At 48.3% G+C, this 27,937-nt stretch overlaps 2 protein-coding genes across 3 annotated transcripts in view; one reads left to right on the top strand and one right to left on the bottom strand.

The window, feature by feature from the left end:
* ATP2C2 (ATPase secretory pathway Ca2+ transporting 2) lies at nt 1–27,777 on the top strand. Of its 2 annotated transcripts, XM_009090758.4 has the most exons (27): nt 8–359; nt 6,204–6,314; nt 6,971–7,087; nt 9,428–9,517; nt 10,226–10,261; nt 10,351–10,412; nt 11,554–11,662; nt 11,739–11,888; nt 12,253–12,321; nt 12,618–12,693; nt 12,933–12,999; nt 14,140–14,264; nt 16,003–16,100; nt 17,544–17,645; nt 18,482–18,571; nt 19,942–20,043; nt 20,573–20,729; nt 22,292–22,462; nt 22,785–22,882; nt 22,973–23,023; nt 23,562–23,728; nt 24,586–24,654; nt 24,733–24,849; nt 25,430–25,577; nt 26,138–26,233; nt 26,536–26,677; nt 27,302–27,777. In XM_009090758.4, the coding sequence occupies exons 1-27, from the start codon at nt 261–263 to the stop codon at nt 27,412–27,414; spliced, it is 2,832 nt and encodes a 943-aa protein (XP_009089006.2). In that variant the 5' UTR covers nt 8–260; the 3' UTR covers nt 27,415–27,777. The 2 variants fall into 2 exon arrangements, with proteins under 2 accessions (XP_050834711.1, XP_009089006.2); XM_050978754.1 differs by lacking the exons at nt 26,138–26,233; nt 26,536–26,677; nt 27,302–27,777 and having other exon boundaries at nt 1–359; nt 25,426–25,571.
* The window catches only part of SDR42E1 (short chain dehydrogenase/reductase family 42E, member 1), a 1,031,186-nt gene that overhangs the window by 997,677 nt on the left and 5,572 nt on the right, over nt 1–27,937 (bottom strand). The gene's annotated exons all lie outside the window — the stretch shown is intronic.

The following is a 27,937-nucleotide window of genomic DNA, read 5'->3' on the forward strand; positions in this document are numbered from 1 at the left end:
ACACAGCCAGCCTTCCCGGCCGGCTTTTATGGGAGCAGCTCGCAGGGCGCGCACCTCCCTGCGGCTCCGGCGGCCGAGGGAAGGCGTGACTTGGCAGCTCCAGGTGCCTCTCTCTCCCTGCAGGTAACCCCGAGCTGCCGGGGAGACGGAGCCAGCCCTGCCGCTGGTCCCAACCTGCTGGTGCCGGTGGTGCCAAGCCGCTGGTCCCGGTGGTGCCACCCCGCTGGCCCCGGGGCGCAGCGCAGCGCGGCGCGGAGAAGATGGGCCAAGGGAGCATCACCAAATTCTTCCAGAAAAGGTCTCTCCTCCGCTTCGTGCAGAAATATCAGCCCCTGGGAAGCGGCGAGCCGGAAGAGGAGGTGAGGATTGCCCGTGTCTCTTTGCCTGGACCTGCTGGAATAGTTTGTGCGGTTGGGGTTCGCTCTCGCCGGCTTTGTCCCGCCGGTAACTCCAGATCGCTGTGGCTGCGCTGCCCCCGCTCCGGGCGAGCCCAGCGGCTCCCGCGGCAGGGGACGAGGTGGATGCTGCTTGCCAGGGTCAGAGCCATGGGGAGCCGTGTTTCTATGCAGGTATCCAAGAGCTGAGGCCCGAATCCTGCCCAGGAGCTTTGTGCCCTGCTCTGAGGAGCTTCCAAATTAAAGAAGAGCTTGGGAGAGCCCTGGAGTGCCGTGGGAGTGGGGGCACAACAGAGGAACTGGAGAGCAGGGCTGCCCTGTCCCCAGGGTACCCTGCCACCAGTGCTGGTTACTGGCAGAGGGACTGTGACTCTCGGGATGTGACCCTGGGGCTGTGACCCTCGGGATGTGACCCTGGGGCTGTGACCCTCGGGCTGTGACCCTGGGGATGTGACCTTTGGGCTGTGACCCTGGAGCTGTGCCACTCGGGCTGTTCCTGCACCCTTCTGTGCTGTTGCTGTAGCCAGTGACCAGGGAGAGTTTTGGCTCAGACCTGCAGAGTCCACTGGGAAATACTGCTTTCCTTTTCTGAAGGATGCTGCACTGCTGTGCCCTCCCTGTCCTCAGTGCAGATGGAGTGCCCAGTGGTGGTTTGGGTGACATATTTGCTGTTCCTCTTGGTTTTTCACCACAAAAATCTTCCAGTCTGGGGTGACCTGATTATTTGCTCGTCACAAGGTTCCCATGGCTCAAGCCCCAGTTTTTCTGGCACATGGCAGATGGGTTGGGTGCTCTGCCACGTGAACCCCATTTGTCTAATTCCTTCAGCACGTGGGCTTAGCCCTTACTCCCATCCACTGAGTTCCAACCACACACTTGGAGAGATTCATGAGCTTTTCCTGACTGACTGAAGCCTTTCCCAGCTATCATTTCAGCTAATTCCCTCTCTGAGGCTTGTCTGTGCAGTGTGGGGTGGGTCAGTGTCACAGAGAGAAGAAAATGAGACATTGAACTCTCAGGCTGTGCAGTGCATGGGGTGATGCTGCTCTGCACTGCTCACCCAGAGCTCCAAACCCCAGGAAAAGAAGGTCTTGATGAGGTCACAGAAAGTCCCTGTGACCTGGCTTGGTGGGAAGCTGAGATTTCTGATTGCACGTGGGCAGGAGGCCACTGGCAATTAGGCTGGGCTTGTTCTTTGGCTGCACCATTTATGCTGTGCCAAAATAAACAGTGACATCTATTTGCTTCCAAATCTAAACCCCTCTTGAATTTTAGCTCTGGTTCTTGCAGAGAGTGCTCTGTGTGTAACAGGGGAGGGAGGTGAGGAGAGCTTTGGCATGGGGTAGGAGGCAGACAGCAGTGTGAAATGAAAATAAGAACTTGGTAAATCAAGAACTTATTCCCAGAGTATGATTTAGGCTGGGAAATGACTCATTTCCCCCCTACTTGATGGCATTTTGTTTCTTCACTTGAAAATAGTTGCAGAGCACTTTCAATCTTATAAATATTCTGGTCCAAGCCCTGTGCTGGGCCATAAAGGTGTGACTGCAGGTGACCTGATGGCACTCCAGGCAGGGGAAATGCCCAAGAGCTTGTGAGGAAATGCCTTCACCAACAATCCCTGTGAAGGGAAGCCCCAGAGCTGTCACTGTGGGGTGCTGCCCAGCTCACCTGTGGCCATGGTGCTGCCTGGAGATGGCAGGGCACTCCCCTGGCACAGCAGAGCACACACCTAGCCCTGAGCATGGTTTAACCCTTTCCTGCAGTGCCCCGTTCAGAACCAGGGGAATTCTTGTGGGGCTGATTTCCAGTTGAGGAGAATTGTTTCCTGCAGAAATCTGAAGAACAGTCAAAGATTTTTCCTTCTGAGAACCCCAGTGTGGGTGAAAGTGGGAGAAAAGACTGGGCACTGCTTCTTTCCATCCCCTTCCCCTCTGCCCACGTAGCAGGGCACCCCCAGGGGGCACAGCCCAGGGCAGGACACTCAAGGGGCTGCAGCTGGGTGCTTCAAATCAGCTTCACTGCAAAACCTTTTGCACAATCAAAGGCACCATTTTGAGGTTTGTATCTGCAAGCAGGGGGACCAGGTCTTTGTTCCATGAAAAAAATGTTGGAATTCTGTCGGCAGATGTGCAGCAGGGGAGTGGGAAATTGTGTGGGAGGTGCAGAAATCATGGTGGGGGGAGTGGGAAAGGGCTGGGAGCTTGGAGAGGGAAGCCCAGCAAGGCAGCTCCTCACCTGCAGGGCTGAGGGTTGCTCTGGGCTGGATTCTGCATTCTGCCTGCACCCAGGGGTCTTTTTGCCTGCCATGTCCACCCAAAAAGAAGAAATGTAAAAGGCTTTGGAGGGAATGGTTTGATTAATTTATTGTATTTTTGGCAGGGATTAATTTTAATGTTTGGAAGGGTTTCATGAAGGCTAAATAACCCAGCCCACTCTGGATTGCAGTCCTTTAGCTGCTCCAAAGTAACCTAAGACAGGGAAAAGAATATGCAAAGGCTCAGCAGAGGCAGAGGTGGGGGAAAATCCCAAGCACTGATATTTTGGGCTGTTTGCCAGAGAACACAAAAAGGGCTGTGTGCTCTGCAGAAAGCCCCATGCTCTCTTCCTTCCACATGGGCTGCTCAGTGGCACAATTGATGGATTGTTTTGGGATGAGGGATGCTCAGGTACCTCCAAGGTGGCTCCCAACCACACCTGCTCTTTACAGCCTCCAGTGTCTCCTGATCCTGCAAAGCAATAGATAAAGTGATAATTCCCCTTCGGTTATTTCTCCCTGCCCTGCTGTGTGGAGTCTTGTGCAGAAAGGATAAAGGTTATAAAAGTAAATGGATATTGTGGATAAGCCACATCAGCTTTGCAGTGTAAATACAGAGCCAGCAATGCTCCAGGAGAGGTTTGTTTGGGAAAGGATTTGCACAGGACACTGCCTGGTGCCCCACATCCTCGGGGTGGGATGGGATTGTGCACAGGAGCTGGGCAGAGGCAGCACATGCAGAGGATGAGGAGGGAGATGGGGCCCCTCTGATGCATTTCAGGGGCTGTTCTGGTGGGGAAAGCTGTGCCATGCTCATGAGGGAGAAGCCCTTTTTTGGGAGAACTCATCCCAACGAAGCTGTTCCTGTCACAGCAGCCCCTGGCTGCCAGGAGCAGGGAGCTGCTGCTCTGGAGAAACCCCAGAGGGCTCAGACCCATCCAGAGCCTTTGGCATTTATTTCCTCCACACCTCTTTGAAGGTAAATACTGCTGATAGAGCTGGGCCCTGCTTCCCCTGGGGACTGCAGGCATGTTATCTTCATGTCCAGGTCTCTTCCTGCCCTCCAGCTGCTTTCATTAAAATTTAAACTCCTCCAAGGCAGAGCTGTACCTTGATACCTGTGTGTGTCACCTGCAGCACAGAGGAGCCACATTAATCAGGCTGACAGTGAATTCCAGGATGTGTTTATCCATGGCAGCCTTGTGTTTTCTTCCCACCAAACCTTTCCATCTCCATAAGTGGCTCTTGGGATTTCAGTGTCTGGATGTCAACAAAGTCACGGGGAACTGATGGATTTGTACAACCAGGACACCCAAATGGGGATATAAATCAGGAGTTTTAAACATGGAAGGGGTAGAGATAATGAGTTTTAAACATTTGTCCTTATTGTGAATGTTTGTCCCTTTTTTAAGAGGTCTGTTAAGGAGATGTGGAAATCAGGGTGATGTGCAGTGCTAGGATGGCTCAAAAAGGGGAGCAGTGCTGCAGCTTCTCTGGGCAAAACGGGGTCAGCAGCTTGAGGGAAATGTCAGGAAATGGCCCTAAAAAGGGGCTGCAACAGAGGGGTATGGCTAAAGCCTGGTCCAGGAGCAGGGCTTGGAGGTGCTCCCAGCTCTTCAGAAGCCCCAAGGCTGAAACCAACTCCATGAGAAAACAGCCAAGGACATTTTCTGCATTTTTGATTTTCTGCATTTTTGATTTTCTGCATTTTTCATTTTCTGCATTTTTCATTTTCTGCATTTATTACTTTCTGCCTTTTTGACTTTCTGCATTTATCCCAGGCTTTAGATTGCAAATCCCTGTCTGTTCCTAGAAAGCTCCTGAATATTCAAGGGAGGGCTGAGTCCCCAAATCCCCCTGCAGGAGGGTGAGCCAGACCTGAGTGCATCCCACAGCAAACATTCCAGGGTGCTGGGAGCTGGTGCCCAATGCCTGCCCCGCTCTCTGGGGGTTCCTTCCTTCATGAGCACACACTCCTGTGCTTTATGGATGAAGGGAGAAGGGAATGGAGCTCCTGTCCCTTGGGAAGGGGCAGATTGCTCCCTCTCTGTACTCAGCCTGATCACATCGAGGGCCTGGCAGAGATTCTGGGGATGCTGCTGCTCTGGGGAGTGCATTTTGGAGAAGGAAATTGAGGGATTGAAAGGGAAAGTTTGGGATGCTGAGGGTTTGGGCTGCCTGGATGGGCAGGAAGGGTTTACCCTGCCTGGAGGAGCTGCAGAGTCAGTGGTGGAGCAAAACAGCCCTGGACACAGGAGGGGAGATTGTGCTTCTCCTTCTGGCTCACATTTCCAGCATTTCTTAGAAATAAGCCCATTTTCAGTTCATTTGTTGTGTTTTCACGAGGGGAAAGGTGTTTGCCTTGCTCTGAGCATCGAGTCTGGGCTGTGAGACACTGGCAAGGGACAGAGCTGCTCTGGGCAGGGCACTTCAAACAGCTCAGACCTTTCCTGACCAGCACCATGAGCTTCTCTTGAGGCTGCCCAGCTCCTCACAGCCTCTCTCCCCCCACGAGAGCCTGCCTCTGCCTTTAAGCCTGTGCTCAGGATTAATTAGGGCTGGTATTAAAGCTCTGAGATTTGGGAGGTGGTGCAGGGACTGAAGGAGCCCAGCTGGGAATGGGATGGGATGGGATGGGATGGGATGGGATGGGATGGGATGGGATGGGATGGGATGGGATGGGATGGGATGGGATGGGATGGGAGGGGGATGGGATGGGATGGGATGGGAGGGGATGGGAGGGCTGATGGGATGGGATGGGATGGGAGGGGAGGCGAGGGATGGGATGCGAGGGAAGGGAAGGGAAGCGAGGGTGGGATGAATGAAGGAAGGGAAGGGAAAGGGAAAGGGAAGGGAAGGGAAGGGGGAAGGCAGGGAAGGGAAGGGAAGGGAAGGGACCGGGAAGGGAAGGGCAGGGAGGGAAGGGAAGGGAAGGGAAAGGGAAGGGAAGGGAAGGGAGCAGGGAAGGGAAGGGAGGAATGGACGGGAAGGGAGGCGAGCCGGGAAGGGAAGGGAAGGGAAGGAAGGGAAGGGAAGGGAAGGGAAGGGAAGGGAAGGGAAGGGAAGGGAAGGGAAGGGAAGGGAACGGGAAGGGAAAGGGAAGGGAAGGGAAGGGAAGGGAAGGGAAGGGAAGGGAAGGGAAGGGAAGGGAAGGGAAGGGAAGGGAAGGGAAGGGAAGGGAAGGGAAGGGAAGGGAAGGGAAGGGAAGGGAAGGGGAAGGGAAGGGAAGGGAAGGGAAGGGAAGGGAAGGGAAGGGAAGGGAAGGGAAGGGAAGGGAAGGGAAGGGAAGGGAAGGGAGGGAAGGGAAGGGAAGGGAAGGGAAGGGAAGGGAGGAAGGGAAGGGAAGGGAAGGAAGGAAGGGAAGGGAAGGGAAGGGAAGGGAAGGGAAGGGAAAGGGAAGGGAAGGGAAGGGAAGGGAAGGGAAGGGAAGGGAAGGGAAGGGAAGGGAAGGGAAGGGAAGGGAAGGGAAGGGAAGGGAAGGGAAGGGAAGGGAAGGGAAGGTTTAATTAACACTGCTCTCAGCTGACGATTGCTTTGCTGTGTTTGCTCAGCCCCGGGAGGAGTGTGAGCTGAAAATCATCCAGCAGGAACAGGAGGTGGCAGTCCTGCCCCCGAAGGACGCCTGTAAATGCCACAAGGAGGAATTGGCAAGAGCTCTAAACGTAAGGATTTGCCCTTGGGAATGTGGGATCTGCCTGTGGGAAGGGCCTGAGCTGCAAAATCAGCCTTTAATTGCCCTGCAGACTCCTGGAGTGCCCAATGCCTCTGCCTTTTTCTGGGATGGGTCCTCTGAGAATCCCACCACCAGGGAAAACTTTAGTGCTTGGCTGTATTTTTCTTTCTGACCTCAGTATTTTTAAAATCCAGGCAGAATAGATTTTATTCCTTCTCATTTTGTTCCCTTTGAGTTTTGTCAGGGTGTATTTATTTTGTTTTCTTTTTAAATACACAGTGCAACCAGAAAATCCTTCTTTCTTTTCTTATTTTACATTTCTAATCCATCATTTGTGATACAATTTCTCCCTTTTGGGAATATCCTTTTTTTTGAATTAAGTTGTGCTTACTTCATGGATTTCTGTGGTGGTTGATGGTAAAATTTTATAGTTTAACAAAAATACATATTTAAACAGAAAAACAACAGATAGATTTCTTTATTTCATGTGGGACAAGCCATGAAGATCTTGCCTAGTCTGCTAATAGGGGTTTAATATAAGTTTGACATAGTAAGTTTTCTGTAGCTATAATATGAAATGTTGGGGTTGGGTTTTTCCCCTCTAGGTTGATTTGCAGACTGGACTCTCTGAGTTTTCCCCTCTAGGTTGATTTGCAGACTGGACTCTCTGAGTTTTCCGTGCTCCAGCGCCGGTCAAAGCACGGCTGGAATGAATTTTCAGTAGAGAACACCGAGCCAATATGGAAGAAATATCTGGACCAGGTGAGGATTTTCTGCACAGATCCTCATTCCTTGGCAGAAACAAAACCTGGCTGGGCTGCTCTGAGTGTATGCCTGCAATGAAATATTCAGGGTTTCTACTTCCAGAGGCTGAGCCTTGGACAGGCTGTGCCCAGGGCACAGGAACTGCTCCTGACCCTGGGAAAAGCCACTGTGAGGTTCCTGCAGCTCCCTGAGGGTGCAGATAAGATCTGCAAACAGAAATGGATCTTTTTATCCCACACAGCCCACAAATCAAACTGTAGATCAGATTGCTGGAGCATATTTATTCCCAAAATGGTCCCAAAATGAACCCAAGATGAACCAAAATGGCCCCAAAATGAACCCAAGGTGAACCAAAATGGCCCCAAAATGAACCCAAGATGACCCAAAATGGCCCCAAAATGCACAGCCACTCCCGGGGTCTCTCCCTGGGATCAGCTCTGCTCCATTCCCACCTTGCAGTTCATTGTCCCAGCCCAGCTTTAGCCCAGCCAGTCCCAGCCTTGTTTTTCTCTCTCCAGCCCACGGGGTTTGTGCTCCTGGGCTGAGATTTGGCTCATTTGTCCTTGGTGCCCAGCTGGAGCAGGAATTGTTTTGTCTCCCTGCTCTGTGCACAGAGCTCACCATGCCCTGATGGGAACCCAGCCCCACACACTAAAGCAGCACAGAGTGTGAAAATAGAAAAGCTGAGCCCTGAGGCCTCAGGGTCTCTGTCAGTGACACACCAGTGACAGGTACATTCAGAAATGGTGCCATGTGCTGTTGACACCCACAACTTCACACCAGCTGCCCCAAAAGCCAGGCAGAAAGTGATATTTGTTATCTTCTCTTTCCCTAGCTAAGTTATCCTTGAGTTTTGCTTTTATTATCTATTTCTCAAAAATAGATAATAAAAGCAAAACTCAAGGATAACTTAATACGTATTTAATACGTCTTTCACCTCTCTTTGAGAGCAGACAAAAAGGGCCTTTTGTTTGATTGGTTGTTTGTTTTTATTTTTCATTTCCAACCAGTGATTTGACTGATCTTGCTTAGCTGAATCACAAGGATTTGAGTTGCTTTGAAAGACTTCCTTTTTATTTCATGGTTTATCCTTTTTTTTTTTCAATATGATTGATATTCTTTAAGCTTTTGGTAAGGATCACTAAATCTCTCCAAGGATTCTTTTATTCCTGATAAAAAAGTGAGATTTTTTTTTTTTTTCCTGCTCAGCCTTAACCAGTTTCTCCTACAGGGACACCAAAGAGATTTGCTGGTACATCTCTGATCCTCCTGCAATCTTTTGGTGCCTCTGGTCCTGCACCATTCACACCCAGCAACCTCTTGCTGTGGCTTTTTCCAGCTGCTATTTTTGTAAACATCCCCTTTGCCTCTGTTTTCTAAAGAGAAATGGAGGGACTTTCACCTTTGGAGCCACCCAGGAATAAATTTAATCCCTGGCTTTCCTGCTGAGCATCACCACACACCTGTTGCACAAAGCAGGCAGGTTTATCTTTATCCATTTAATTCCTTTCCATCAATGCCCACATCAGTTAAACAGGGCTGTAATTTTCTCAGGTAGAAAAAGGGGCCTCAAAATTTCTGTTTAGAAGTGAAACAAGTGAGCACCTGACTCCCACAGCCCTCAGTGCAGTGAAGATTTGAGCAGATTAATTAAAGAAAAAAATGAAAAAGAAGAAGAAAGAGGATTTCTGGTTTCAGATTCTAAAAAGACAGTAAAGGTTTTGTTTGTCCTTATTGTGCATCTAAGAAGCTTTTGGAATCAGCTCTGTGTCTGCAAAGGGGAGCAGTGCCTGTGCAAAAGGGGAAAAGTGGGGGGGGAATTCAGGTGTTTGGTGTGAACTTCACAGAATTCCCAGAATGACCAGGTTGGAAGAGACCTTCAAGACCATGGAGTCCAACCCAGCCCCAACAGCTCAACTGAGCCCTGGCACCCAGTGCCACATCCAGGCTTTGTTAAACACACCCAGGGATGGGGACTGCACCACCTCCCCGGGCAGAACATTCCAGAACTGTATCACCATTTCTGTGAGAAACTTTTCCCTGCTATCCAACCTGTATTTCCCTTGGCACAGTTTGAGACTGCAGCAGACTTCATCCTGCTGGTCCCCAAGGCCACCAATCCCCTATGGGGCAGGAACTGCAGGAACTGACCACGATGCAAGGAGGGTCCTGCAGCAGAACCACCCAGGGACCCTTCCTGAGGGACCATTCCTGCTGGGTCCCTTCCTAAGGAACCCTTCCCTTCCTGAGGGACCTTTCCTGCAGAACTCCTCCTGCTGGCTCTGCAGCCACCTCATCTTCAGCCCCTCTCCTTCCCTATTTCTCTTGTGTTCTCAGTTCAAAAACCCCCTCATCCTCCTGCTGCTGGCCTCGGCTCTAGTGAGCGTCATCACCAAGGAGTACGAGGATGCTGCCAGCATCACCACTGTGAGTGTCACCTGTCCCCATCACCACAGTGGGTGTCACCTGTCCCCCATCACCATGGTACCTGTCACCTGTCCCCATCACCACAGTGGGTGTCTCCTGTCCCCCATCACCATGGTACCTGTCACCTGTCCCCATCACCACAGTGGGTGTCACCTGTCCCCCATCACCATGGTACCTGTCACCTGTCCCCATCACCACAGTGCGTGTCACCTGTCCCCCATCACCATGGTACCTGTCACCTGTCCCCATCACCACAGTGGGTGTCACCTGTCCCACATCACCACAGTGGGTGTCACCTGTCCCCCATCACCATGCTGGGTGTCACCTGTCCTTTGCCCCCTATAGTGGGTGTCACCTGTCCTATATCACCTTGGTATGTGACACCTGTCCTTTATGCCCATGATGGATGGCCCCTGTCCTGCATCCCCACAGTGTCACCTGTCCTTTATCCCCATAGTGGTGGCCCCATCACCCATGTGACACCTGTCCTTTGTCCCCGTGATGGTGGCCCCTCTCCTTGTCCCCATGGTGGATGTCACCTATTCCTGACCCCCATGGTGGGTGTAACCTGTCCTTTGTCCCCACAGAGGGTGACCCCTGTCCTTTGTCCCCATGGTGGTGGCCCCTGTCCTGTCCCCATGGTGGGTGGCCCCTGTCCTTTCCCCACCGTGTCCCTGTGCCCACACCTGTAACTCCCTCTGTTCCCAGGCCGTGCTCATCGTGGTCACCGTGGCCTTCATCCAGGTGGGTTGTGCAGAGCTCTGCAGTGGCCATGGCCAGCAGCACAGAGCCCTCTGCTGTAACTTGGCTCTCCTCTCCTTCTCCTCCCCAAGGAATATCGCTCCGAGAAGTCTCTGGAAGAGCTCAACAAGCTGGTGCCCCCCGAGTGCAACTGGTGAGCCAGGGCTGCAGCAGGGAGGGGGCTGAGAGGGCAGCACCAAAGGGAGAAGAGAGTTATTCCAGGCTCTGGTGCACACAGTGAGAAGCTGGTCTCTGGAGGGGTGGCACTGTCAATGGGTGCAGCTCCAGGTTGGGGATGAAATAATCAGTATTGATCAGAAATTATTAGAATTTTTGTTTAACTATTAGGGGAAATTTAGAAATAAGGAGTAGGCACCCTGGGGAATTGAATAAATGCTAAGACAGGAGGGTCTCAGAAAAATCCTGCTGCACATCCCTGCAGCATCCTCTCTCCCCAGGCAGGAAAAGCCTCACCTGTGGATATATTTTTTTTGCTTTAGGGTAGTTTTTCCCCACAAGAGCTGAGCACCAAGCAGCACCTGAGGGCAGGTGCAGGTGGGATGGGGTTCCTGTCCTGCCTGGTGCTGCACACACGTGTCAGGCACAGGCACAGCCAGGTCACAGCCCACAGAGCAGCTGCAGGGTGGATCAGACTCCACTTTCCCTACAGCTTTGGTGTTTGTTATCTGTGCTGGAAATCACAGGAAACGTTTTCCTTCTTTATGTCTTTGCAAATCAGTTTTGTCACAGCGAACAGGAAAACGTTGTGAGGCTCAGGGAAGCCTTGCCCTGCCAAAGAGGTGTGGGGTTTTCCTCTGGTCCAAAGTTCACCCTGGAGCTTACAAACCCCACTGTTGGCTCTTTATTTATTTATGATATGACACCAGAAGCATCCAACTGCCTGGAAGGCTCCACTTTGAATGCAACAGTGGAATGCCAGGGGTAATTCTAGCTTTAAAACACCTCTTTTTTAGGTTCAAGATTCTGCAATTCATTATTTAAAGCATGAAAGCCCAACTTCTCATTGCTCCTCTACTGTATAAATAATGTTCAAGTCACTTCTGAAATGTAAATCATCCATAACCTGCCCATCTATTTGTGAATTAAAACCAAGCCCAAGCTGAACATAATCCTCTGCTCATTGCTATGAAGATTTTCTGTTCTTATTTACATTGGAAGCTCTTTGGGGCAAGCCTCTTGCTTTGTTGGCAGCCACATTCCCAGGCTTGCAGAAGGAATAAAACCTTCACAGCCTTCTTCCCTTTCTTCTTTTTTTTTCCATTTGCCTCGTGTAGCCTAAGGGAAGGAAAACTGCAGCACCTTCTAGCACGAGAGCTGGTGCCTGGAGATGTCATCTACCTGTCTGTGGGTGACAGGGTTCCTGCAGACCTCAGGCTCATCGAGGTAAATTCAGCTGGAAACCAGCCTGCCTGGCAAAGCCCTTGTCTTCACAGTGCCAGAAATGCACCTTTTGAATTAGGTTACAGATCTGCTGGTGGATGAATCCAGTTTTACTGGAGAAGCTGAGCCTTGCAACAAGACTGAGGGTGTGCTGCTGGAAGCTGGGGACATCACCACGCTGAGCAATGTGGTTTTCATGGGGACCCTGGTGCGCTACGGGAAGGGCAAAGTGAGTCCTGACACCACTGATCTTCTCCTGGGCATTAATTGCAGATTCTTTTGGTGTGGGCATGGAGAGACAGGAAAAGGTGAATGACAGAGGGTGGGTTAGGTTGGATATTGGGAAGGAATTCTTCCCTGTGAGGGTGGGGAGACCCTGGTACAGAGATGTGGCTATCCCTGGATCCCTGAGAGTGCCCAAGGCCAGGCTGGAGAGGGCTGGGAGCAGCCTGGGACAGTGGCAGGTGTCCCTGCCCATGGCAGGGGCTGGAACAGGATGGGCTTGAGATCCCTTCCATCCCAAACCAGTCTGGGATTCTCTAGGTTTTTCCATATCTCTCTAGGTTTTTCCACCTCCATCTCTCTTTTTTCAGGGCGTGGTTATTGGCACGGGTGAGAATTCCCAGTTTGGCGAGGTGTTCAAGATGATGCAGGCTGAGGAGGTAACACAGTCCCTGGCTGGGGAAATTCTGGATGTCCTGGGTGAGCAGGACACAGTCCCAGGAGCCAATGCACTGGGCTCAGTTCTGCTTCTGCCACCACATCCCCGTGGGAGTGAGGGACACCAGGTGACAGAGAAGGACAGGACAGGCTCTGCCCTTGGAGGGTGGAGGGTGGGAAAAGCACAAGGGGCCATGGATTGAAACCAGGACTGTTGGGTCCCTTGTTCTGAGCTAACCATCATCTCCTGATCCCACACAACAAGCAAAGAAAAACCAGCCATGTCTAACTCTTCCAGACTCCCAAGACACCTCTGCAGAAGAGCATGGACAGGCTGGGGAAGCAGCTGACCCTGTTCTCCTTTGGGATAATTGGTGAGTGGGATGCAGGGCTCACACCTGCATGGCTGGCTGTGAGATCCCTCTGTGCTCTCCCAAAAGCACTGGTGGGTCTGGCTCACCTGGACTTACCTGGACTTTGGGGGTTCCAGCAGAGACAGCATTGAAGGAGAGATTTGGGTGCCTCATTGGGTTTTAGTTCCACAACATCAGCTAAAACAGGTTAGGGGTTTTTTAAATTCTGTTTTTAATCAGATCCTTTACCCACTCCCCAGGTTTGATAATGCTCATTGGCTGGCTGCAAGGGAAGCATCTCCTCAGCATGTTCACCATTGGAGTCAGGTGAGGACTGGAGGGCCCTTTTCTCTTTCATTTCTAATGAAACATCCCAAGGAATTCCCTGTTCAAAACAATGGACTTTTCACATAAGAGAACTTGAGTAAAAACCTTCCATAAATACGTACTCCTCATGCACTGGCAAAATTAATGTGAGGCTTAAAGAGAGTGGAGAAAAAGAGAACCAACTTGAGGGTTTGTTTAATTTTGTGAACTGTTATCTCAAAAATCTTCACTGGCATCTCTACCTCATCCTGCTGTGAATGCCCTTCCCTATCTGTGCTGTGAATTCAGTGGGAGTGTACCAACAGCAAATATTACTCTTTGCTGCTCCTACTGGATTTACATCTAAGAAGGGAATGCACACCTCATACAGCATAAAGCATGCACAGCTTAATCAAACACAATAAAAATGTGTTGTCAGCAGTGTCCATAAAACCTGTTAACTTGGCGTTGTCATGGTTCTAAAATCAATTCTTAAATAAAGTGTTCTGTAGAAAGAAAACAAAAAACCCAGGTGAGGAGACAAGGGAGAAGCCAAACTGATTCAGTGCAAGGAAAGTGGTTAATCCTGAGTTCTGGAGGGCAGATGATGATGTTATAAGGTGTCCTGGATCACATTGTGCACATGCCTAGAAGCATTCAGAGTTTCCCAAGGAATATCTAATATCCAATATACAGACTGGGGCTGGATTTTTCCAGCATATCAGATGTTGCAGGTTTTGATGGTGGGGACATTTGGGGAGCTGGTTCTGTCCCCACATTGTGGGGTAAGGGAGCAGGTGAGGGGCTGCACATGGCCAGGAGCCAGTGGCTAACATGTGAGCCCTGATGCCAAGGAATATTCAATTCCCATCCTCAGAAAGTTAAATAAATGAAATTAAATCCAGCCTGTACATCCCTGCTTAGCCAGAAATTACTGCTTTTTGGCAATGTGAAGAAGAAAAATAACTGCTGTGTCAAAATCATCCAGGAAAAGCTTGAAGGGCTGGATAAATATCCTGCTTTTGTATTTACAGTGTGCCAGGAGTCCCAAGGGTTATCCCCTTAGGAAAACTCAGCCCTGGGGATGTCCCTTTGGCACCTTTGGGTCAGTGTTGTGGTTTGTCCCTCGTGTTGAGGCTGTTGTGTCTCTGCTGTCCCCAGCCTGGCCGTGGCTGCCATCCCTGAGGGGCTGCCCATCGTGGTCACTGTCACCCTGGTGCTGGGAGTGCTGCGCATGGCCAAGAAAAAGGTGATTGTGAAGAAGCTGCCCATAGTAGAAACCTTAGGTAAGGCTGCAGAGGGGCCACAGGGCTTGGTCAGCTGCCAGGCTCCAAAATCTGAGCTGGACAGCCACGGGCTGATCCAGAAAAACGAATTTGGATTAGGCTTACTGGGACAGAGCAACCCACTCAGAATGAAACCCATTTTCTCCCCTGTGTTTCTCACCCTTCTCCCTTAGTTTGGTGGGATGAACACAGGCACATGCTTGGGATGGTGCAAGCCAGCCCACAGGGAGCAGGCACACTTTGGGTTAGAATCTTTGTTTCTCCTTCCTCTCCACGCTGTGGGACCCTCCTGCATCCCGTTCACTTCTTCAGTGTCTGGCTAAAAAAACCTCCCCAGCCCCTTCCTGACAGCAGAAATAAAGCCATGTTTTGTTCTGCAGGCTGGGTGGCCATGTCTCTGATATCCAAAAAGTCATGGAGAGGGGGACAGAGGGGACTTGAGGAAGTGTCCAGCACATCCTCACAGCTGCAGGGCACAACACACCGGGATGGAATTGTTCTTCCACCTCCCCCTATCTTTAATTTGCTCCTCACTCCCAGGTGGCTGTACTCCAGGCTTTCTGCTCTGCCCTGGGTCAGGGTGGCAGGGATGTGGAGGAGGAGACACGGTGTCTCTTTAGCACCACTCATTAAATGCACAATTAACACCAAGGCTGGTCCGTGCAGTTCCCAAAATCTGCTGCAGCTGAAACCTGTCCTCTAAGGAAACACTGCTATTGTTTGAACTGCCCTTGTTTGTTCTGCAGTTAAGGAATCTTATCACCTTGATTTTATTGTCTCTGCCCTGACCCAGGACATCTGAAAGGGCTTTTCCCTCCTGAGGGAATTTGTTCTGCTAGGGCTGCGCCCACAGAGGCGGAACTGCAGGTGCAGAGAAGGCACAGCTAAAACTGTCTGGGAACTTCTGAAAAGGAGAAAAACAATCCTTCTTTAAGTATCAGTCACTGAAAATGAGGTATTGGAGGTCACAGCTTTGCTCTCTGCTAATCCTTCCAAAGTGTGATTCATTTAATTGCAGCCCAATCTGCTTTATTTTCTCTCCAGGCTTTTACCTGGAGGTCCCTGTGCTCATGGGGTTTGTGCCTGAGCACTGTGATCACCTCCAGAGCAAGGGAAGATATTCCCACTCAGAAGGGAGCTGGAGCCTGATGCTTGTTTTGTATTAATTTCCCCCCTTCTTGGGAGTAGAAACTGTCTGGAAAATGGTGCCTCTGCAAATTGACTCTCTTGTGGTATTTTGTAAATGGGCTCTGGAAAAATGTGCTTTGCTGGATGAGGATTGGCACAAGCAGAGCAAAGGGGCAGATTATGCCCTTAGATGTGGATCTTTGAGTATTTTTTGTGGCAGTCTTTGACCCATCTCCTCTCACAGTCCCTTGGTGAGGCAGGGAAGGGCTGCAATTCCTGATTTAGAGAAGCAAGGCTTGATTGGCAGGGTGGGAATTGGGTCTGTCCTTTTGGAACAGAGCAGCTCTTCTGTTATGTGGTATCTCAACTAAAAAACATTGACCAAGACAATGTGACTCTCTCCAGGTCATCTCACACCCAAATGATGCTCACAATGCCCCAGTGTGCATTCAAATCCTTCCCTTCCCTGTTAGGAACCTCACCCACTTCTCCATCTTTTCTGCCTTTCACCGGTGCAGTTCAAACACCACGAGTGAAACTTGCTCTTCCCCCTCTCAATCTCCCTGCTGGGTTTATTGCCCAGTTGTGAGCAGAGCCATCCCTGTCCCAGGTTGCTGCAATGTCATCTGCTCGGATAAGACGGGCACGCTGACTGCCAACGAGATGACGGTGACGCGGCTCGTGACCTCGGACGGCTGCCAGGCTGAGGTAGGGATGGGGCTGAGGAGCTGATCCAGCCTTTCCTGCTGGAATCCAGTTGCACTCCATCTGCCTTTGGTTCACTCAGACCCAAAGCAGGGAGGCTGGCCAGCCCCAAGCCCAGCAGTTTCTGTCACGTTCTGTAAAGAGAAGGGTTTGCAGCCCCGGGGACAAGCAGAGGTGGGGCTGAGGGGACAGAACTGCTCAGGTCCCACAGAGATGTTCACTGCAGAAAAGGAGACTCAGGGGTGCCCCCATCACTCTCTACAGCTCCTGAAAGGTGCCTGTGCTCAGCTGGGGCTGGGCTCTGTCTCCAGGCAGCACTGACAGAACCAGAGCTCACAGCCTCCAGCTGGGCCAGGGAAATTCAGGTTGGATAGCAGGGAGAAGCTTTTCACAGAAAGAGTGATAAAATATTGGAATGGCTGCCTGGGGAGGTGGTGGAATCCCCATCCCTGGGTGTGTTTAACAAAGCCTGGATGTGGCACTGGGTGCCAGGGCTGAGTTGAGCTGTTGGGGCTGGGGTGGACTCCATGATCTTGAAGGTCTCTTCCAACCTGGTCGTTCTGTGACTGTCATTGGCATAACCTGCTGTTCCCTGCAGTTACTGTAAATTCTGGAACCTGCCACTGACCTGTGGATGTGACAGTCTGGTCAGAGAGAGAAAGCCAGATAAACTTTCCCAGGAATTGTTCTGGGGAGTTTTGAGAAGGCTGAGAGAAAGAATTAAAACAATCTTAGAGCTGGTGTTTTGGGCAGTTGTTTTCTCAAAAGATGTTTACCAAAGGCTGTCTTCTTAATTAGCCAGTGGTGTAATGGGGTGTTGATTAAATCAGGACCAATCAGGTCCACCTGTACTGGAATGTTCTATAAAAGAACAGGTTTTCAATAGAACTCAGTTTAAGCTCCTGAAGAAACCTGGAGTCTTTGTCACCTCACTCCTGTTCCTGCCTCGACAGTGACACTGACCCTTGCTGGTCCATCTCCTGCAAGAATATTTATTATAAGAGCAGCTTCATTCTCTGCCTGGTTCATTTCTCTGTGCAAAATGAGGGAAAATGCAAAATGTGAGGCAGAGGAGAGACAGACAGCCAAGAGGGCAGGGCTTGAACAAACCCAGTGATGCCACTGCTGCCAAAGGTCTGCATCTCTCCCCTGAGCTGCAGGAGACTTCTGGAATCATGGCAAACATTTGTCCTATTTGTCCTAAATTTGTCCTATTTCCCTGTAGGACAAATTCACTCCTTTTGTCCCTGAAAAGCCATTTTAATGTGACATTGTCACTGTCTGCAGCCTTTCCTTTAAGTCTTGCTTTGAGAGAGAAAGAGGAACCTCTGCACTCCTTCAAAATGAGAATTTTGTTGAGTGCAGCCCCCTGCAGACATCTGCAGCCCAGTCCTGCCTGGCAAAGGGGAAATTTCCCACCTTTCTCTCCCTCCCTCCCTCCCTCAGGTCAGCGGGGTGGGCTACAATGGAGAAGGAAATGTTTATCTTCTGCCATCCAAGGAGATCCTTAAAGAATTTTCCAACATCTCCATTGGGAAACTCGTGGAGGTAAGTTTAAATTATGAACCAGCTTATCCTAGTTACAGTCAGTTTTCAGTTGCACAAATAACTTTGGCTAATTATTGTGGAAAAAAAAAAACCACTTCTGTAACTCTAAAATGGACTGGCTTGCTAAAACATCCTCATGGAAAGACTGAGTGTGATGTAATTCCTGAAGTTAGGAGTGAAAGGCAGTGATCATAAGGCATGCAGGGAGAGACCAGAGCCACCAGCTTCAGGAGTCAACGATATTCTGGATAAAAATACAATTCTGGCAGAGCAGAAACCAATACATTTTACCCTGTTCAGGTTTTTATTGTGCACAGTTTTTAGACATTAGCCAGCTATACAGTCAGTTTATCAATTTATTATGATGTTCTCTGGGGTTTGTGTCTGCTTTACATAAAATTTTGAACATTCAGCTGTAGGCTGAAGTGGAGTGTTTGGGTGATGAAATGATTTGAGCTGCAATCTCAAATGGAGACTAGGTCCTGTTTTATTCATACTGCACATTAGAAACAATAGGAGGAGAGACTGAGCCTTCATTTTCATGATCTATAAAGCTCATTGGATGTATCTTATGTTTTCTTGATGTTAATTTATCCAAAGCATAATATTTTACCAAAATATTGGTGTATTATGTGCATTAAGTGGCTTTAGAAAACACAAGTCTCGAGTGATGCTGCTGAGTTTTTCCCAAAACTTTTGGGATGTGGCTCCTTCCATCCCCCAACCTTCCATCTTCCAACCTTCATTTCCCTTCTTCCATTTCATTTAAAGAGATGAAAAAGCTGTGACTTCAGTGATGGCAAAACCAGCTCATTTAAACCTGTCCCTTTCCCCAGGCTGGCTGTGTAGTCAACAATGCTGTTATCAGGAAAAACAGTGTGATAGGACAGCCCACAGAAGGAGCTCTCATTGCCCTGGCTATGAAGGTAAGACCCTTAGAGTTTAAATTTCCCTGCAATTCAAATAAATAAATAAATAAAAGCTGGATTTGTGAGGTCTGGCAGCAGAGTGAGACTGCTTTAAATGGCCCAGGCTGGTTTTGGTCCTCCCCTGTCCCCTCTGCCCAAGGTCACAGATGTTGCCTCTCCCAGCCATCCTTTAGTCATGGACCAACACTTTCCCTGAGCTCTTGTGCTGGCAGCAATCATTGCTGGCTTGGTTCATCCTGCAGTTGGGCTGGGTGATGCATTTCTTTGGGGCTCAGACGGAACAGCCTTCTTTAGATTTCCTGCACGTGCCAGTGAAGAGTCCAGGAGGAAGAGAAGAGTTAAAAAGGGGCAGGAACAGGCCAGGCCAGATTGCATGGCAGAGGGTCACCCTCATTTGGGTCATCTGCTGGCTTGTGCTTTTTCCTGGTCGTGATTATGTAAAACAAGATGTTTTTATGAATATTGCATTGACACTCCTGGGCAGAGCTGTGAAACACCCCAAGGTGTCCCCCAGGCTGTGGCCTCAGCCCTCAGGTGAAGCACAGGAGGTCCCTGATGCCCCTGCAAACATCTGATCTTACCTCCTGCTTTTAAAGCTCATAACTCTAGCAGTGAAATAATGATTTTTCAGGTTTTTTTCTTTTTAAACAATGGCATTTCCTTTCCCCACTTGCTGAGTTAAAACCTTCCTCCTGCTCTGGAATTCAAGCCCAGCAATAGCAGAGTATGAGGGAGGGTGTCTCTCCTATTTTTAATGTTTTGGGCTGGTGGGAGCTGGGGACAAAGGTGATCAAAAGCAGCTTCCAGTGTCTCCCACTTCACCTGGCACCCAGGAAATACACCCACACACTCTGCTGGAGCAGGAGCGTAAGGATTGATTTGGATTGAAATGGATTTGATTTGGACTGAAAGGCTTTGTTGTGAATTGCTTTTTGAGTGTAATTCATCAGGAAATAATTCAAAATCACATTCACGACTGACCATTCTGTTATTTGCAATTTCCTTTCTTCTTTCAAGTAGAGTTGCTGGGAAATAACCCAGAAAAGAAACCCAGAAATCTCCTCAGCCATAGATTTAGGGAATGGACTTGATCTTCCTTTGACCCAAAGCCTCACAAAAAGGCAGGGCAGTTCCCTAATTCTTCAAAAATTTATCAGGAATCAAGCTTCAAACTTCAGTTTAATTTATCCCATATCAGGCACACCAAAAGGGAAAAAATGGTTTGAAATATGAATTTTACTCTCCTGTTTTCTCTTGAGCTCTGTGGTATCTGACAGCCTACAGTCAATCCTCCTGATACAGAAAATATATCCAGATTTTGGCAGTGCCCAGCCTCACAGTGCTCTTTTTGTTTTACCTTGCTTCAGATGGAATTAGCTGACATAAAGGACATTTATGTAAGAAAGAAGGAAATTCCATTCAGCTCCGAGCAGAAGTGGATGGCTGTGAAATGCACACTGAAAAATCAGGTAAAGCAAACAGAGGCAGGGGCTGGTTCATGTTTCTAATTGTGCACCTCAACAATGGGCATGAAATGGTATCTCCTCAGCAAATAATGTTTTAAGGAGTTAACTATGTGGGGAGAAAACGGAATAAACCTCAAAATTCCCAGCTTGGGGGGGGGTTTAGCTCAAATGGGAGGAGAAAATACTTCTCTTGTAGTCGTTCAAGCAGGAAAATAAAAGCTTTTCAGAGACAGGTCTGGTGTTTGGGAGAAAAGGTTGGCCCTTTATCCCTTACTGGGTTACTGAGTCCATTTTAGCTGGTATTATGCTCTGGTTTAAAAACTCACCAACCTTTTCATCACCATGCTGTCTGTGATGGCTGAACATGAAAAATGGCCAGAGCAAAAAATATCCCATCCTATCCATAATATATGCTCCTGGGCATCTCTTGAAACAGGTAAAAGAGGAAACAGGATCTTTTCTACCTAAAGCCTTACTCATTTAAAATGTGCTCCTTTTTTTGTATGAAGTGTATTCTCTCCTTGCTCTCAAGGATCAGGAAGATGTTTACTTTATGAAAGGAGCATTTGAAGAAGTTATCCAGCACTGCACCCTGTACAACAGTGGTGGCATCTCGCTGTCACTCACACCCCAGCAAAAAGCCCTCTACCAGCAGGAGGAGAAGAGAATGGGCTCCTCAGGACTTCGAGGTCAGTCCTTACTGCTCCTCACAGCTTTCCTGGCCTAAAACTTTCCTGCTCTGTTGTGGTTAGGATGGGCAGAGGCTCAGTCCTCACAAAATCACAGAATGGTTTGGGTTGAAGGGACTTTAAAGCTCATCTCATCCCACCCCTGCCATGACAGGGACACCTTCCACTATCCCAGGGTGCTCCCAGCCCTGTCCAGCCTGGCCTTGGGCATTCCAGGATCCAGGGGCAGCCCCAGCTGCTCTGGGCACCCTGTGCCAGGACCTGCCCACCCTCACTGGGAAGAATTTTTCCTAATCTCCAATCTAAATCTCAAGTTTCACCCTAAAGCCCTCAGTTCTTAGCGTCACTTTCATGGTCTCTTCCCAAGTCTTGTCGGAGTGCCAAGGGCCATGTCTTAGGCCTGCTAGCTGATCTGGGTTTAGATCAGTGAGTTTGAAAGGAGCTGGAAACAAGCCCTGGAAATGGAGTGTTTCTCTTCCATGGAGAGCTGGGAATGTCTGGGACACGCTCTGGGTGCTGCACTGCAGGGCTTTGTGCTGGGCCCAGCCCAAGCACTGCTCCGCCAGTTTTTGGTTTTGGAGAGGACAGCAACAAAAAGCTGCTTTGGAAGGAGCTCCAAACATGGATTTGGGCCCTGAGATTTCTGTTTGAAGCTCAGTCCAATCCTTTGCTAGGTCCCAATCTCTCAATCTCCTGACCCCTGTCAGTGCACAGCCCACAGGAACTCTATCCATGTGTCACCTCCTTCAGCACCACGAACATCCCCCCAGAAACATCTCAGACTTCCCCACGGGGACACAGACACCAAGATGAGGACAAGCCTTGGCAGCTGGATCTGGAGGATGGTGGAGTTAATGTACAGATTCTCCCGCCCTGTGTCCTGTGGTTAGGAGCTCCTGTGCAGCACTTGATTTACAATATCCAAATTATCTGCCCTCGTGGCCATGGTAAATTACAGCTCTGAGGGGAAGTGATTAACTCAGGCAGCTGCTGCAGCTTTTGATTCCATCATCAAAGCAACGCTGACATGAACCCCTGGCAAAATATCCTTGAGTGATTTAAGAATGATTGAGTGATAACGGGTGTGCACCAGGAACAGAGACAAAATGTTCAGAGCTTGCATGTTTACATGGTGGGAGTTTCACTGGTTTAAATTGAATTTACATGTCACATTTTTAGGTTTTTTAAAAAAGTGTAAGTTTTTGCAGGAATGCTGTTGTTTAACTTAGGAGTTTAACAGTGTCTGGTTTAACATAACAGTGTCCAGATTTAATCCATCTGCATTTAGGCAAGACGTGGTAGGCAACTTAAAATGAGAAAGAGAGAAATCCTAAGAGAAACATGTCAAACAGAAATGCTCTCATTCAGAGAAACTATTATTTAGTGGACTGAATTTTTGTGTCTATACAAGATCTGATTGTAATGACTAAAGATCTGTTTTTAATGACTTTTTCTGCTGGGAAACAGGCAATTTAATATCTTCTCTAAATGTTCCTTTCAAAGCACGGATATACATCATTAACAATTTACTCTTGTTCTCTTTTTCTCCCCTCTTTTGCTAGTACTTGCTTTGGCTTCAGGTCCAGAACTTGGCAAACTAACATTTCTAGGTCTGGTGGGAATAATTGATCCCCCAAGGGCTGGGGTGAGAGAAGCTGTGCAAATCCTCTTTGAGTCTGGTGTGTCAGTGAAGATGATCACTGGAGATGCCCTGGAAACAGCTGTGGCCATAGGTACCAAACTTTGCTGCTCTCCTGGGGGCCTGTGGTGTGTCTGTCACATCAGTCAAGTGTTTTATCCCTTAATAATCAACTTTATCATGGTTTCTGTGTGCTCAGTAGAGGCTTTAAAGGTCACTGAGTTTTTGCTTTTCCATTGAAACAAACATTAAATGGAGTATAGAGCAGCTGGGCCAAATTCCAGTAAATTCATTCCACTATTTTAGCACCAGAAATGGCAAAATCTCAGTTTTAGCCTCTTAAAAGACACAGATAGCATTGCTAGGATTATAGAACCCACTAACATTTAGAGTGTGAGTATCTCTTTTCTTCGCAGGACAGAATATTGGTCTCTGCAATGGGAAGCTGAAAGCCATGTCTGGGGAAGAGCTGGACCAACTGGCAGAGGCAGAGCTCTCCTCCACTGTCCAAAATGTAACAGCTTTGATTACATTTAAAAAAGCCTATTTCCAATAGCTTCCATCTAATACGAGATTATATTTTGTCCTTTTTGCTGTTTTTCAGGTTTCCATTTTCTTCAGAACGAGTCCTAAGCACAAACTAAAAATAATAAAGGTACTAGGAGCCTGTGAAATTCAGTGTACACCTCACAAAAACAAGGGGGAGGGAGCCTCAGTTCTCTGGATGATTTGGTCTTCCCCAGCAGCATCAGCTCAAACTAGAGGATTGTAAAACCCCAGCTAGAGCACTGGCACTGTTTCTCTGAAGGTATTAGGTGTGGAATTGGACTAGATGATCCTTGTGGGTCCTTTCCACCTCAGGATATTCTATGATTTTATGATGTTTCTTGCAAGTCTGGGCCTTGGGCACACAAAAAAAACCAAACTAGTGAGGTATTATGATTTCTGAGGGTTTTGCTCCCCTCTTCTGACTTCTGCTGGAGTTGTGAGATTCCCTGTACTCCTGAAAAACCCAATTCTTGGTCTGAGCTTTGTGCTCTGAGTGCTGCCGAGTCCATTTTACCCTCAGAGTCCAAGAGAGCTTCTGATCTTTCAACACAAAAAGAGCAAAGCAAACAGTGCAGGCTCTGAAATTGCCAGCATGGCTTGCTCCTGCTGTGGTTTGAGAGCCTCTGAGCTGTCCCCTCCCACAGGCCTTGCAGAGGGCTGGAGCTGTGGTGTCCATGACAGGGGACGGGGTCAACGACGCCGTGGCCCTGAAATCCGCCGATATCGGCATCGCCATGGGACGGGCGGGGACGGACGTCAGCAAAGAGGCTGCCAACATGATCCTCGTGGACGATGACTTCTCAAAAGTCATGTAGGTTTGGAGGTTTTCTTGCTCTGCAGCTCTTTTCTGGCTGTCTGCTGCAGCAAGCCTGTAGTGTGAGGAGGGCTGGGAATGGAAGTGGAGAGCACCAGGGTGGCTCTGACTTGTCTTTAGTTGCACACATGGCAATGACTTTGCTTCCAAGTGGTGCTGACCAAGCCACCTGAGAGCCCTGGCTCCTCTAACTGGGGATCTGAGAGCACCCAAAAGCCTGGGTAGATCAAAGATTTTTTTGTCAGAATTTCGGCTCGGTGATCCTGGAGGAGTTTTCCAACCTTTATGATTCTGTAGCTTTCTATTCTGAGAGCACCTAAAAGCCTGGGTAGATCAGAGATTTTTTTGGTCAGAATTTGGGCTCGGTGATTCTGGAGGTGTTTTCCAACCTTTATGATTCTGTAGCTAACTGGGGATCTGAGAGCACCCAAAAGCCTGGGTAGATCAGAGATTTTTTTGATCAGAATTTGGGCTCGGTGATTCTGGAGGTGTTTTCCAACCTTTATGATTCTACCTCGTACGCTGCCTCATCCAGGAAGCTCAGAGGAAAAATGTAATTTGCAATGCTCTGTTGGTTCATAACAACAGAGTGGGCAGGGTACAGGGAGTATATAAATAGGTCCCAGGCCTGCTTTATGAACCAAAACCTGGCCACGTGACCCAGGCTTTAAGATCTACACGTTGATAAAGGAATTGTAACTGAGAAGCTGCACTGACAACCTCCTCCTGAGCTGGGCTCTGAACTTCCTCTGAAATAAGGGCTACAAAAGACAATTGTGTTTTGAGTGTCACAGGGAGCTCAGTGTAAACAGTGGGAGTGCTCTTGACTTAATAAAATCCCCTCTCCCTTCCAGGAATGCAATAGAAGAGGGAAAGGGAATATTTTACAACATAAAAAATTTTGTCCGGTTCCAGTTGAGCACGTAAGTTCCTGTTCACTTCAGCTCCTGTGAAAGCACCTTCGGGGTGAGGCCCTGCACAATAATGTTCTGTGCTTGCAGGAGTATTTCAGCTTTGAGCCTAATTACCCTGTCAACAGTGCTCAACCTACCCAACCCGCTCAATGCCATGCAGATCTTATGGATCAACATCATCATGGATGGGCCGCCAGCACAGAGGTAGGGAAAAGTCCAATGAGCAAAATAATCCTGGGTTTAATAGGTCTGAATTTGGCCTAGGAACAGAGACTGTTGTGATTCCTCATCAATCATCATCAGTGGTTCAATAAGCTGCACTTCTCTCCCCTCCTGGTCTTTTAAAAAGTACTTCACATTTACTTGAGGTTTTCTATATTTTCCGGGTTTATGGTGGAATCACTTAACTATTCCACTTACTGACTAGGAATGGCCTGTTATCCTGAAAATACCACCAGGGAATAGTGGGGATATGCCCCACAATCACAAGACTTTTGAACCATATCCAACTGCTAATTACAACTACAGCTAAATACAATTACATCTTCCACATTATGGTCACTCTGGGGTGCTCTGATGATTTAATGTTATTTTAGCAGCTCAATATACAGAAAAGACCTTTACTATCAGTGTCATGGACAAATTTAGGCCTTATGTCACCTTGCTTGAATATTCACACTGTGTCCCAAAGAATTGCATCTTCCAGCTCCATCCTGGTTTCTCAGGATGTCCATTTTGGGACCCTGCATTAATTAACACATCCCTCTGCTTCTCTTGGAGGCAGCTTGGGGGTTGAACCTGTTGACAGGGACACCATCAAGCAGCCCCCCAGGTGCATCACAGACACTATCCTCAGCAAATCCCTGATCCTGAAAATCTTCATGTCAGCAATTATCATCATCAGTGGAACCCTCTTTGTCTTCTGGAAGGAGGTGAGGGAAATCTGCACTCGGATCTTGTTTCCATCGGGGCAGTTTCTGAAGGACATGAGAAGGACTTTGTGGAATCCATCCCATGGGGAAGGATCAGTGTGGCAGAGGGCTGAGAAAGCAGGGTCAGCTCCCAGCTCTGCTCCTGCCTCCCTCTTTTACCTCTAATTTAGTCCTTCCAATCCAGAATGGGAAATCTATTACCTAATGTGGCATCAATACTTTAAGGGACTTTTCACCTCCAGCTTTCCATTTTCCCAGCAGAAAATGCCAAGTACAATGGATTGCTGTTGGTACTTTAAGTTTCAATAATTTAATTTGGGATGTTCTTTACTCAAAGTCCACATCAGTTTAAGAATTTAAAGTATGGTTGATAAGATCATAAACTTTCAAATTAGCAGAGAGAACTGAATACTACCTACAACAGCTAGAACTAGACTTACTCCTTTGTTTTACTACCCTTTTATTTCACTGGGCTCATTAACAGGAATATTTAATTCTTCTATTGAATTGACATATTTTTGTGAGGTTAAACTAACCCCTGAATTTTTGTGTGCTTTCAGAATCCAAAAGGGGGCATAACCCCTCGAACCACAACGATGACTTTCACCTGTTTTGTGTTTTTTGACCTCTTCAATGCCCTGACGTGTCGCTCTCAGGTGAGATGGCTCTGTCAGCAGTAATTTCTTGTCTCAAATCACAAACATAAACATTAGAATACCAGCATTTTGCATAGTAAGGGGTTTTTTAATGGTATTTAAAGCAGTATGATTTTTATCAGCTTTTTATACAGATAAAATTATCCATCACAAGAGCAACTACACTTTCAATTATGTAGCTCTAAGTTAGAGTTTATGTAACTTAAAAAGTAATGGAGATGAAATGTAAAGAAACAGGGTGACATTTAGATCCAACAGAGCTTGGGAAAAGCTACTTTTCAAAATTTTTTTCCCTTTTTTAGACAAAGTTGATATTTGAAATCGGCTTTTTCCGAAACCGCATGTTCTTGTATTCCGTGCTTGGGTCATTTTTGGGACAGCTGGCAGTTATCTACATCCCTCCACTACAAAAGATCTTCCAGACAGAGAATTTAGGGGTGTTAGGTAAGTTGCACAATAAATAAGGGTTTGTTTTAGTTTTTTTTTTTCCTTGAAGTGACTTTAGAAAGCAGATGCCATTTCCAGTTTGCTCTGTTAGCTCCCAACACCTCCCTGGTAGGGGAGATCAACCCACAGCTCCAATCTCTGTCTATTTACACAGAGCTGTACCCAAAGAGCAGCAGTAGTTCATATTATCCCAGCTCACATTCTGAATCTGCACGTAAATGGAGACATGCCAAGATTTTCCAGCTCTGTAGGAAGATATTTCTCAGATCATTATGCAGACACTCCCTTTGTAAAGAGCTGGGTTAAACTTCAGTTTCCCAGCTGAAATGGAACACAGATTTTAATTTCAATCTGCAAATTGCGCTTGACCACATTGTGTTCCATCTACATGAGGCTGTGTCATAAGCAGGGGACAGGATGATTTCTGTTTCCACCCTCCAAGGGGACCATCCCAGCTGTGGGTGACCCTTGTCTGCTGCAGTGGTGTCCCCACCTCTCAGCTGGCAAAGGCACAGCGAGGGCACATGTCCCCAGGGGCTCACCAGCCCAACTCCCAGCTGCAGGAAGGCCCTGGGCTGGGATTCCTGCCCAGCTGAGCTCACCTCCACTCTCCTCTCCCAGACCTGCTGTTCCTCACCAGCCTGGCTTCCTCAGTGTTCGTGGTGTCTGAGCTCATCAAACTCTGTGAAAAGCGCTGCTGCCCCCCAAAGCACGCCCAGGGACGCCACAACTGACTGAGACTGCTCTGAAATGCAGCTGGAACACAGCTGTGATCATCCCAACCCATTGCTTTGTGACCCACACATCCTTCCTGAAGGTACTCAAGTGCAGCTGTACCAGCAGTCCTTACACCAGAGACTCTTCTACCCCTTCCACGTGAGCTGTCTGCAGAAACCTCTAGAGTGGCTCCTTTTTTAAACCAAGAGCAGGTATATTTTTGTAACACTGATGTGTATTCCAGAAGGCTGACCTAGTCCCAGACAAAAGAAGTTTCACACCTGTACAGAAAAATATATTGTGCATAAACTGAAATTTTATTTATTTAAATCAAAATCCTTTTTATTAATAAAATCTACATTTTAAAATGTTACTGACAAGTATCTGAGTGAGACTCGTCATTTAGACACGTCCCTTAATGTTTCACTAGAAGAGTGGAAAAAACCTGCCTTGAAGCATTTCTTTTCCTCCAATCTGTAGTGTTTGTGGATTCCCAGATATCCAGGCTTGACTCACCAAGACTCTCAAGGAAATTGTGGG

The sequence above is a fragment of the Serinus canaria genome, chromosome 11 (genome assembly GCF_022539315.1).
Source record: "Serinus canaria isolate serCan28SL12 chromosome 11, serCan2020, whole genome shotgun sequence".
In the NCBI taxonomy this organism is placed as follows: Eukaryota; Metazoa; Chordata; class Aves; order Passeriformes; family Fringillidae; genus Serinus; species Serinus canaria.

Bases quoted from the DNA above. Each gene is read 5' to 3' on its own strand.
- ATP2C2 (XM_009090758.4), top strand. From the start codon at position 261: ATGGGCCAAGGGAGCATCACCAAATTCTTCCAGAAAAGGTCTCTCCTC. The intron at 6,315-6,970 runs GTAAGGATTTGC...TTTCCCCTCTAG, and splicing joins AATTGGCAAGAGCTCTAAAC to GTTGATTTGCAGACTGGACT. The intron at 24,655-24,732 runs GTAAGTTCCTGT...CTGTGCTTGCAG, and splicing joins GTCCGGTTCCAGTTGAGCAC to GAGTATTTCAGCTTTGAGCC.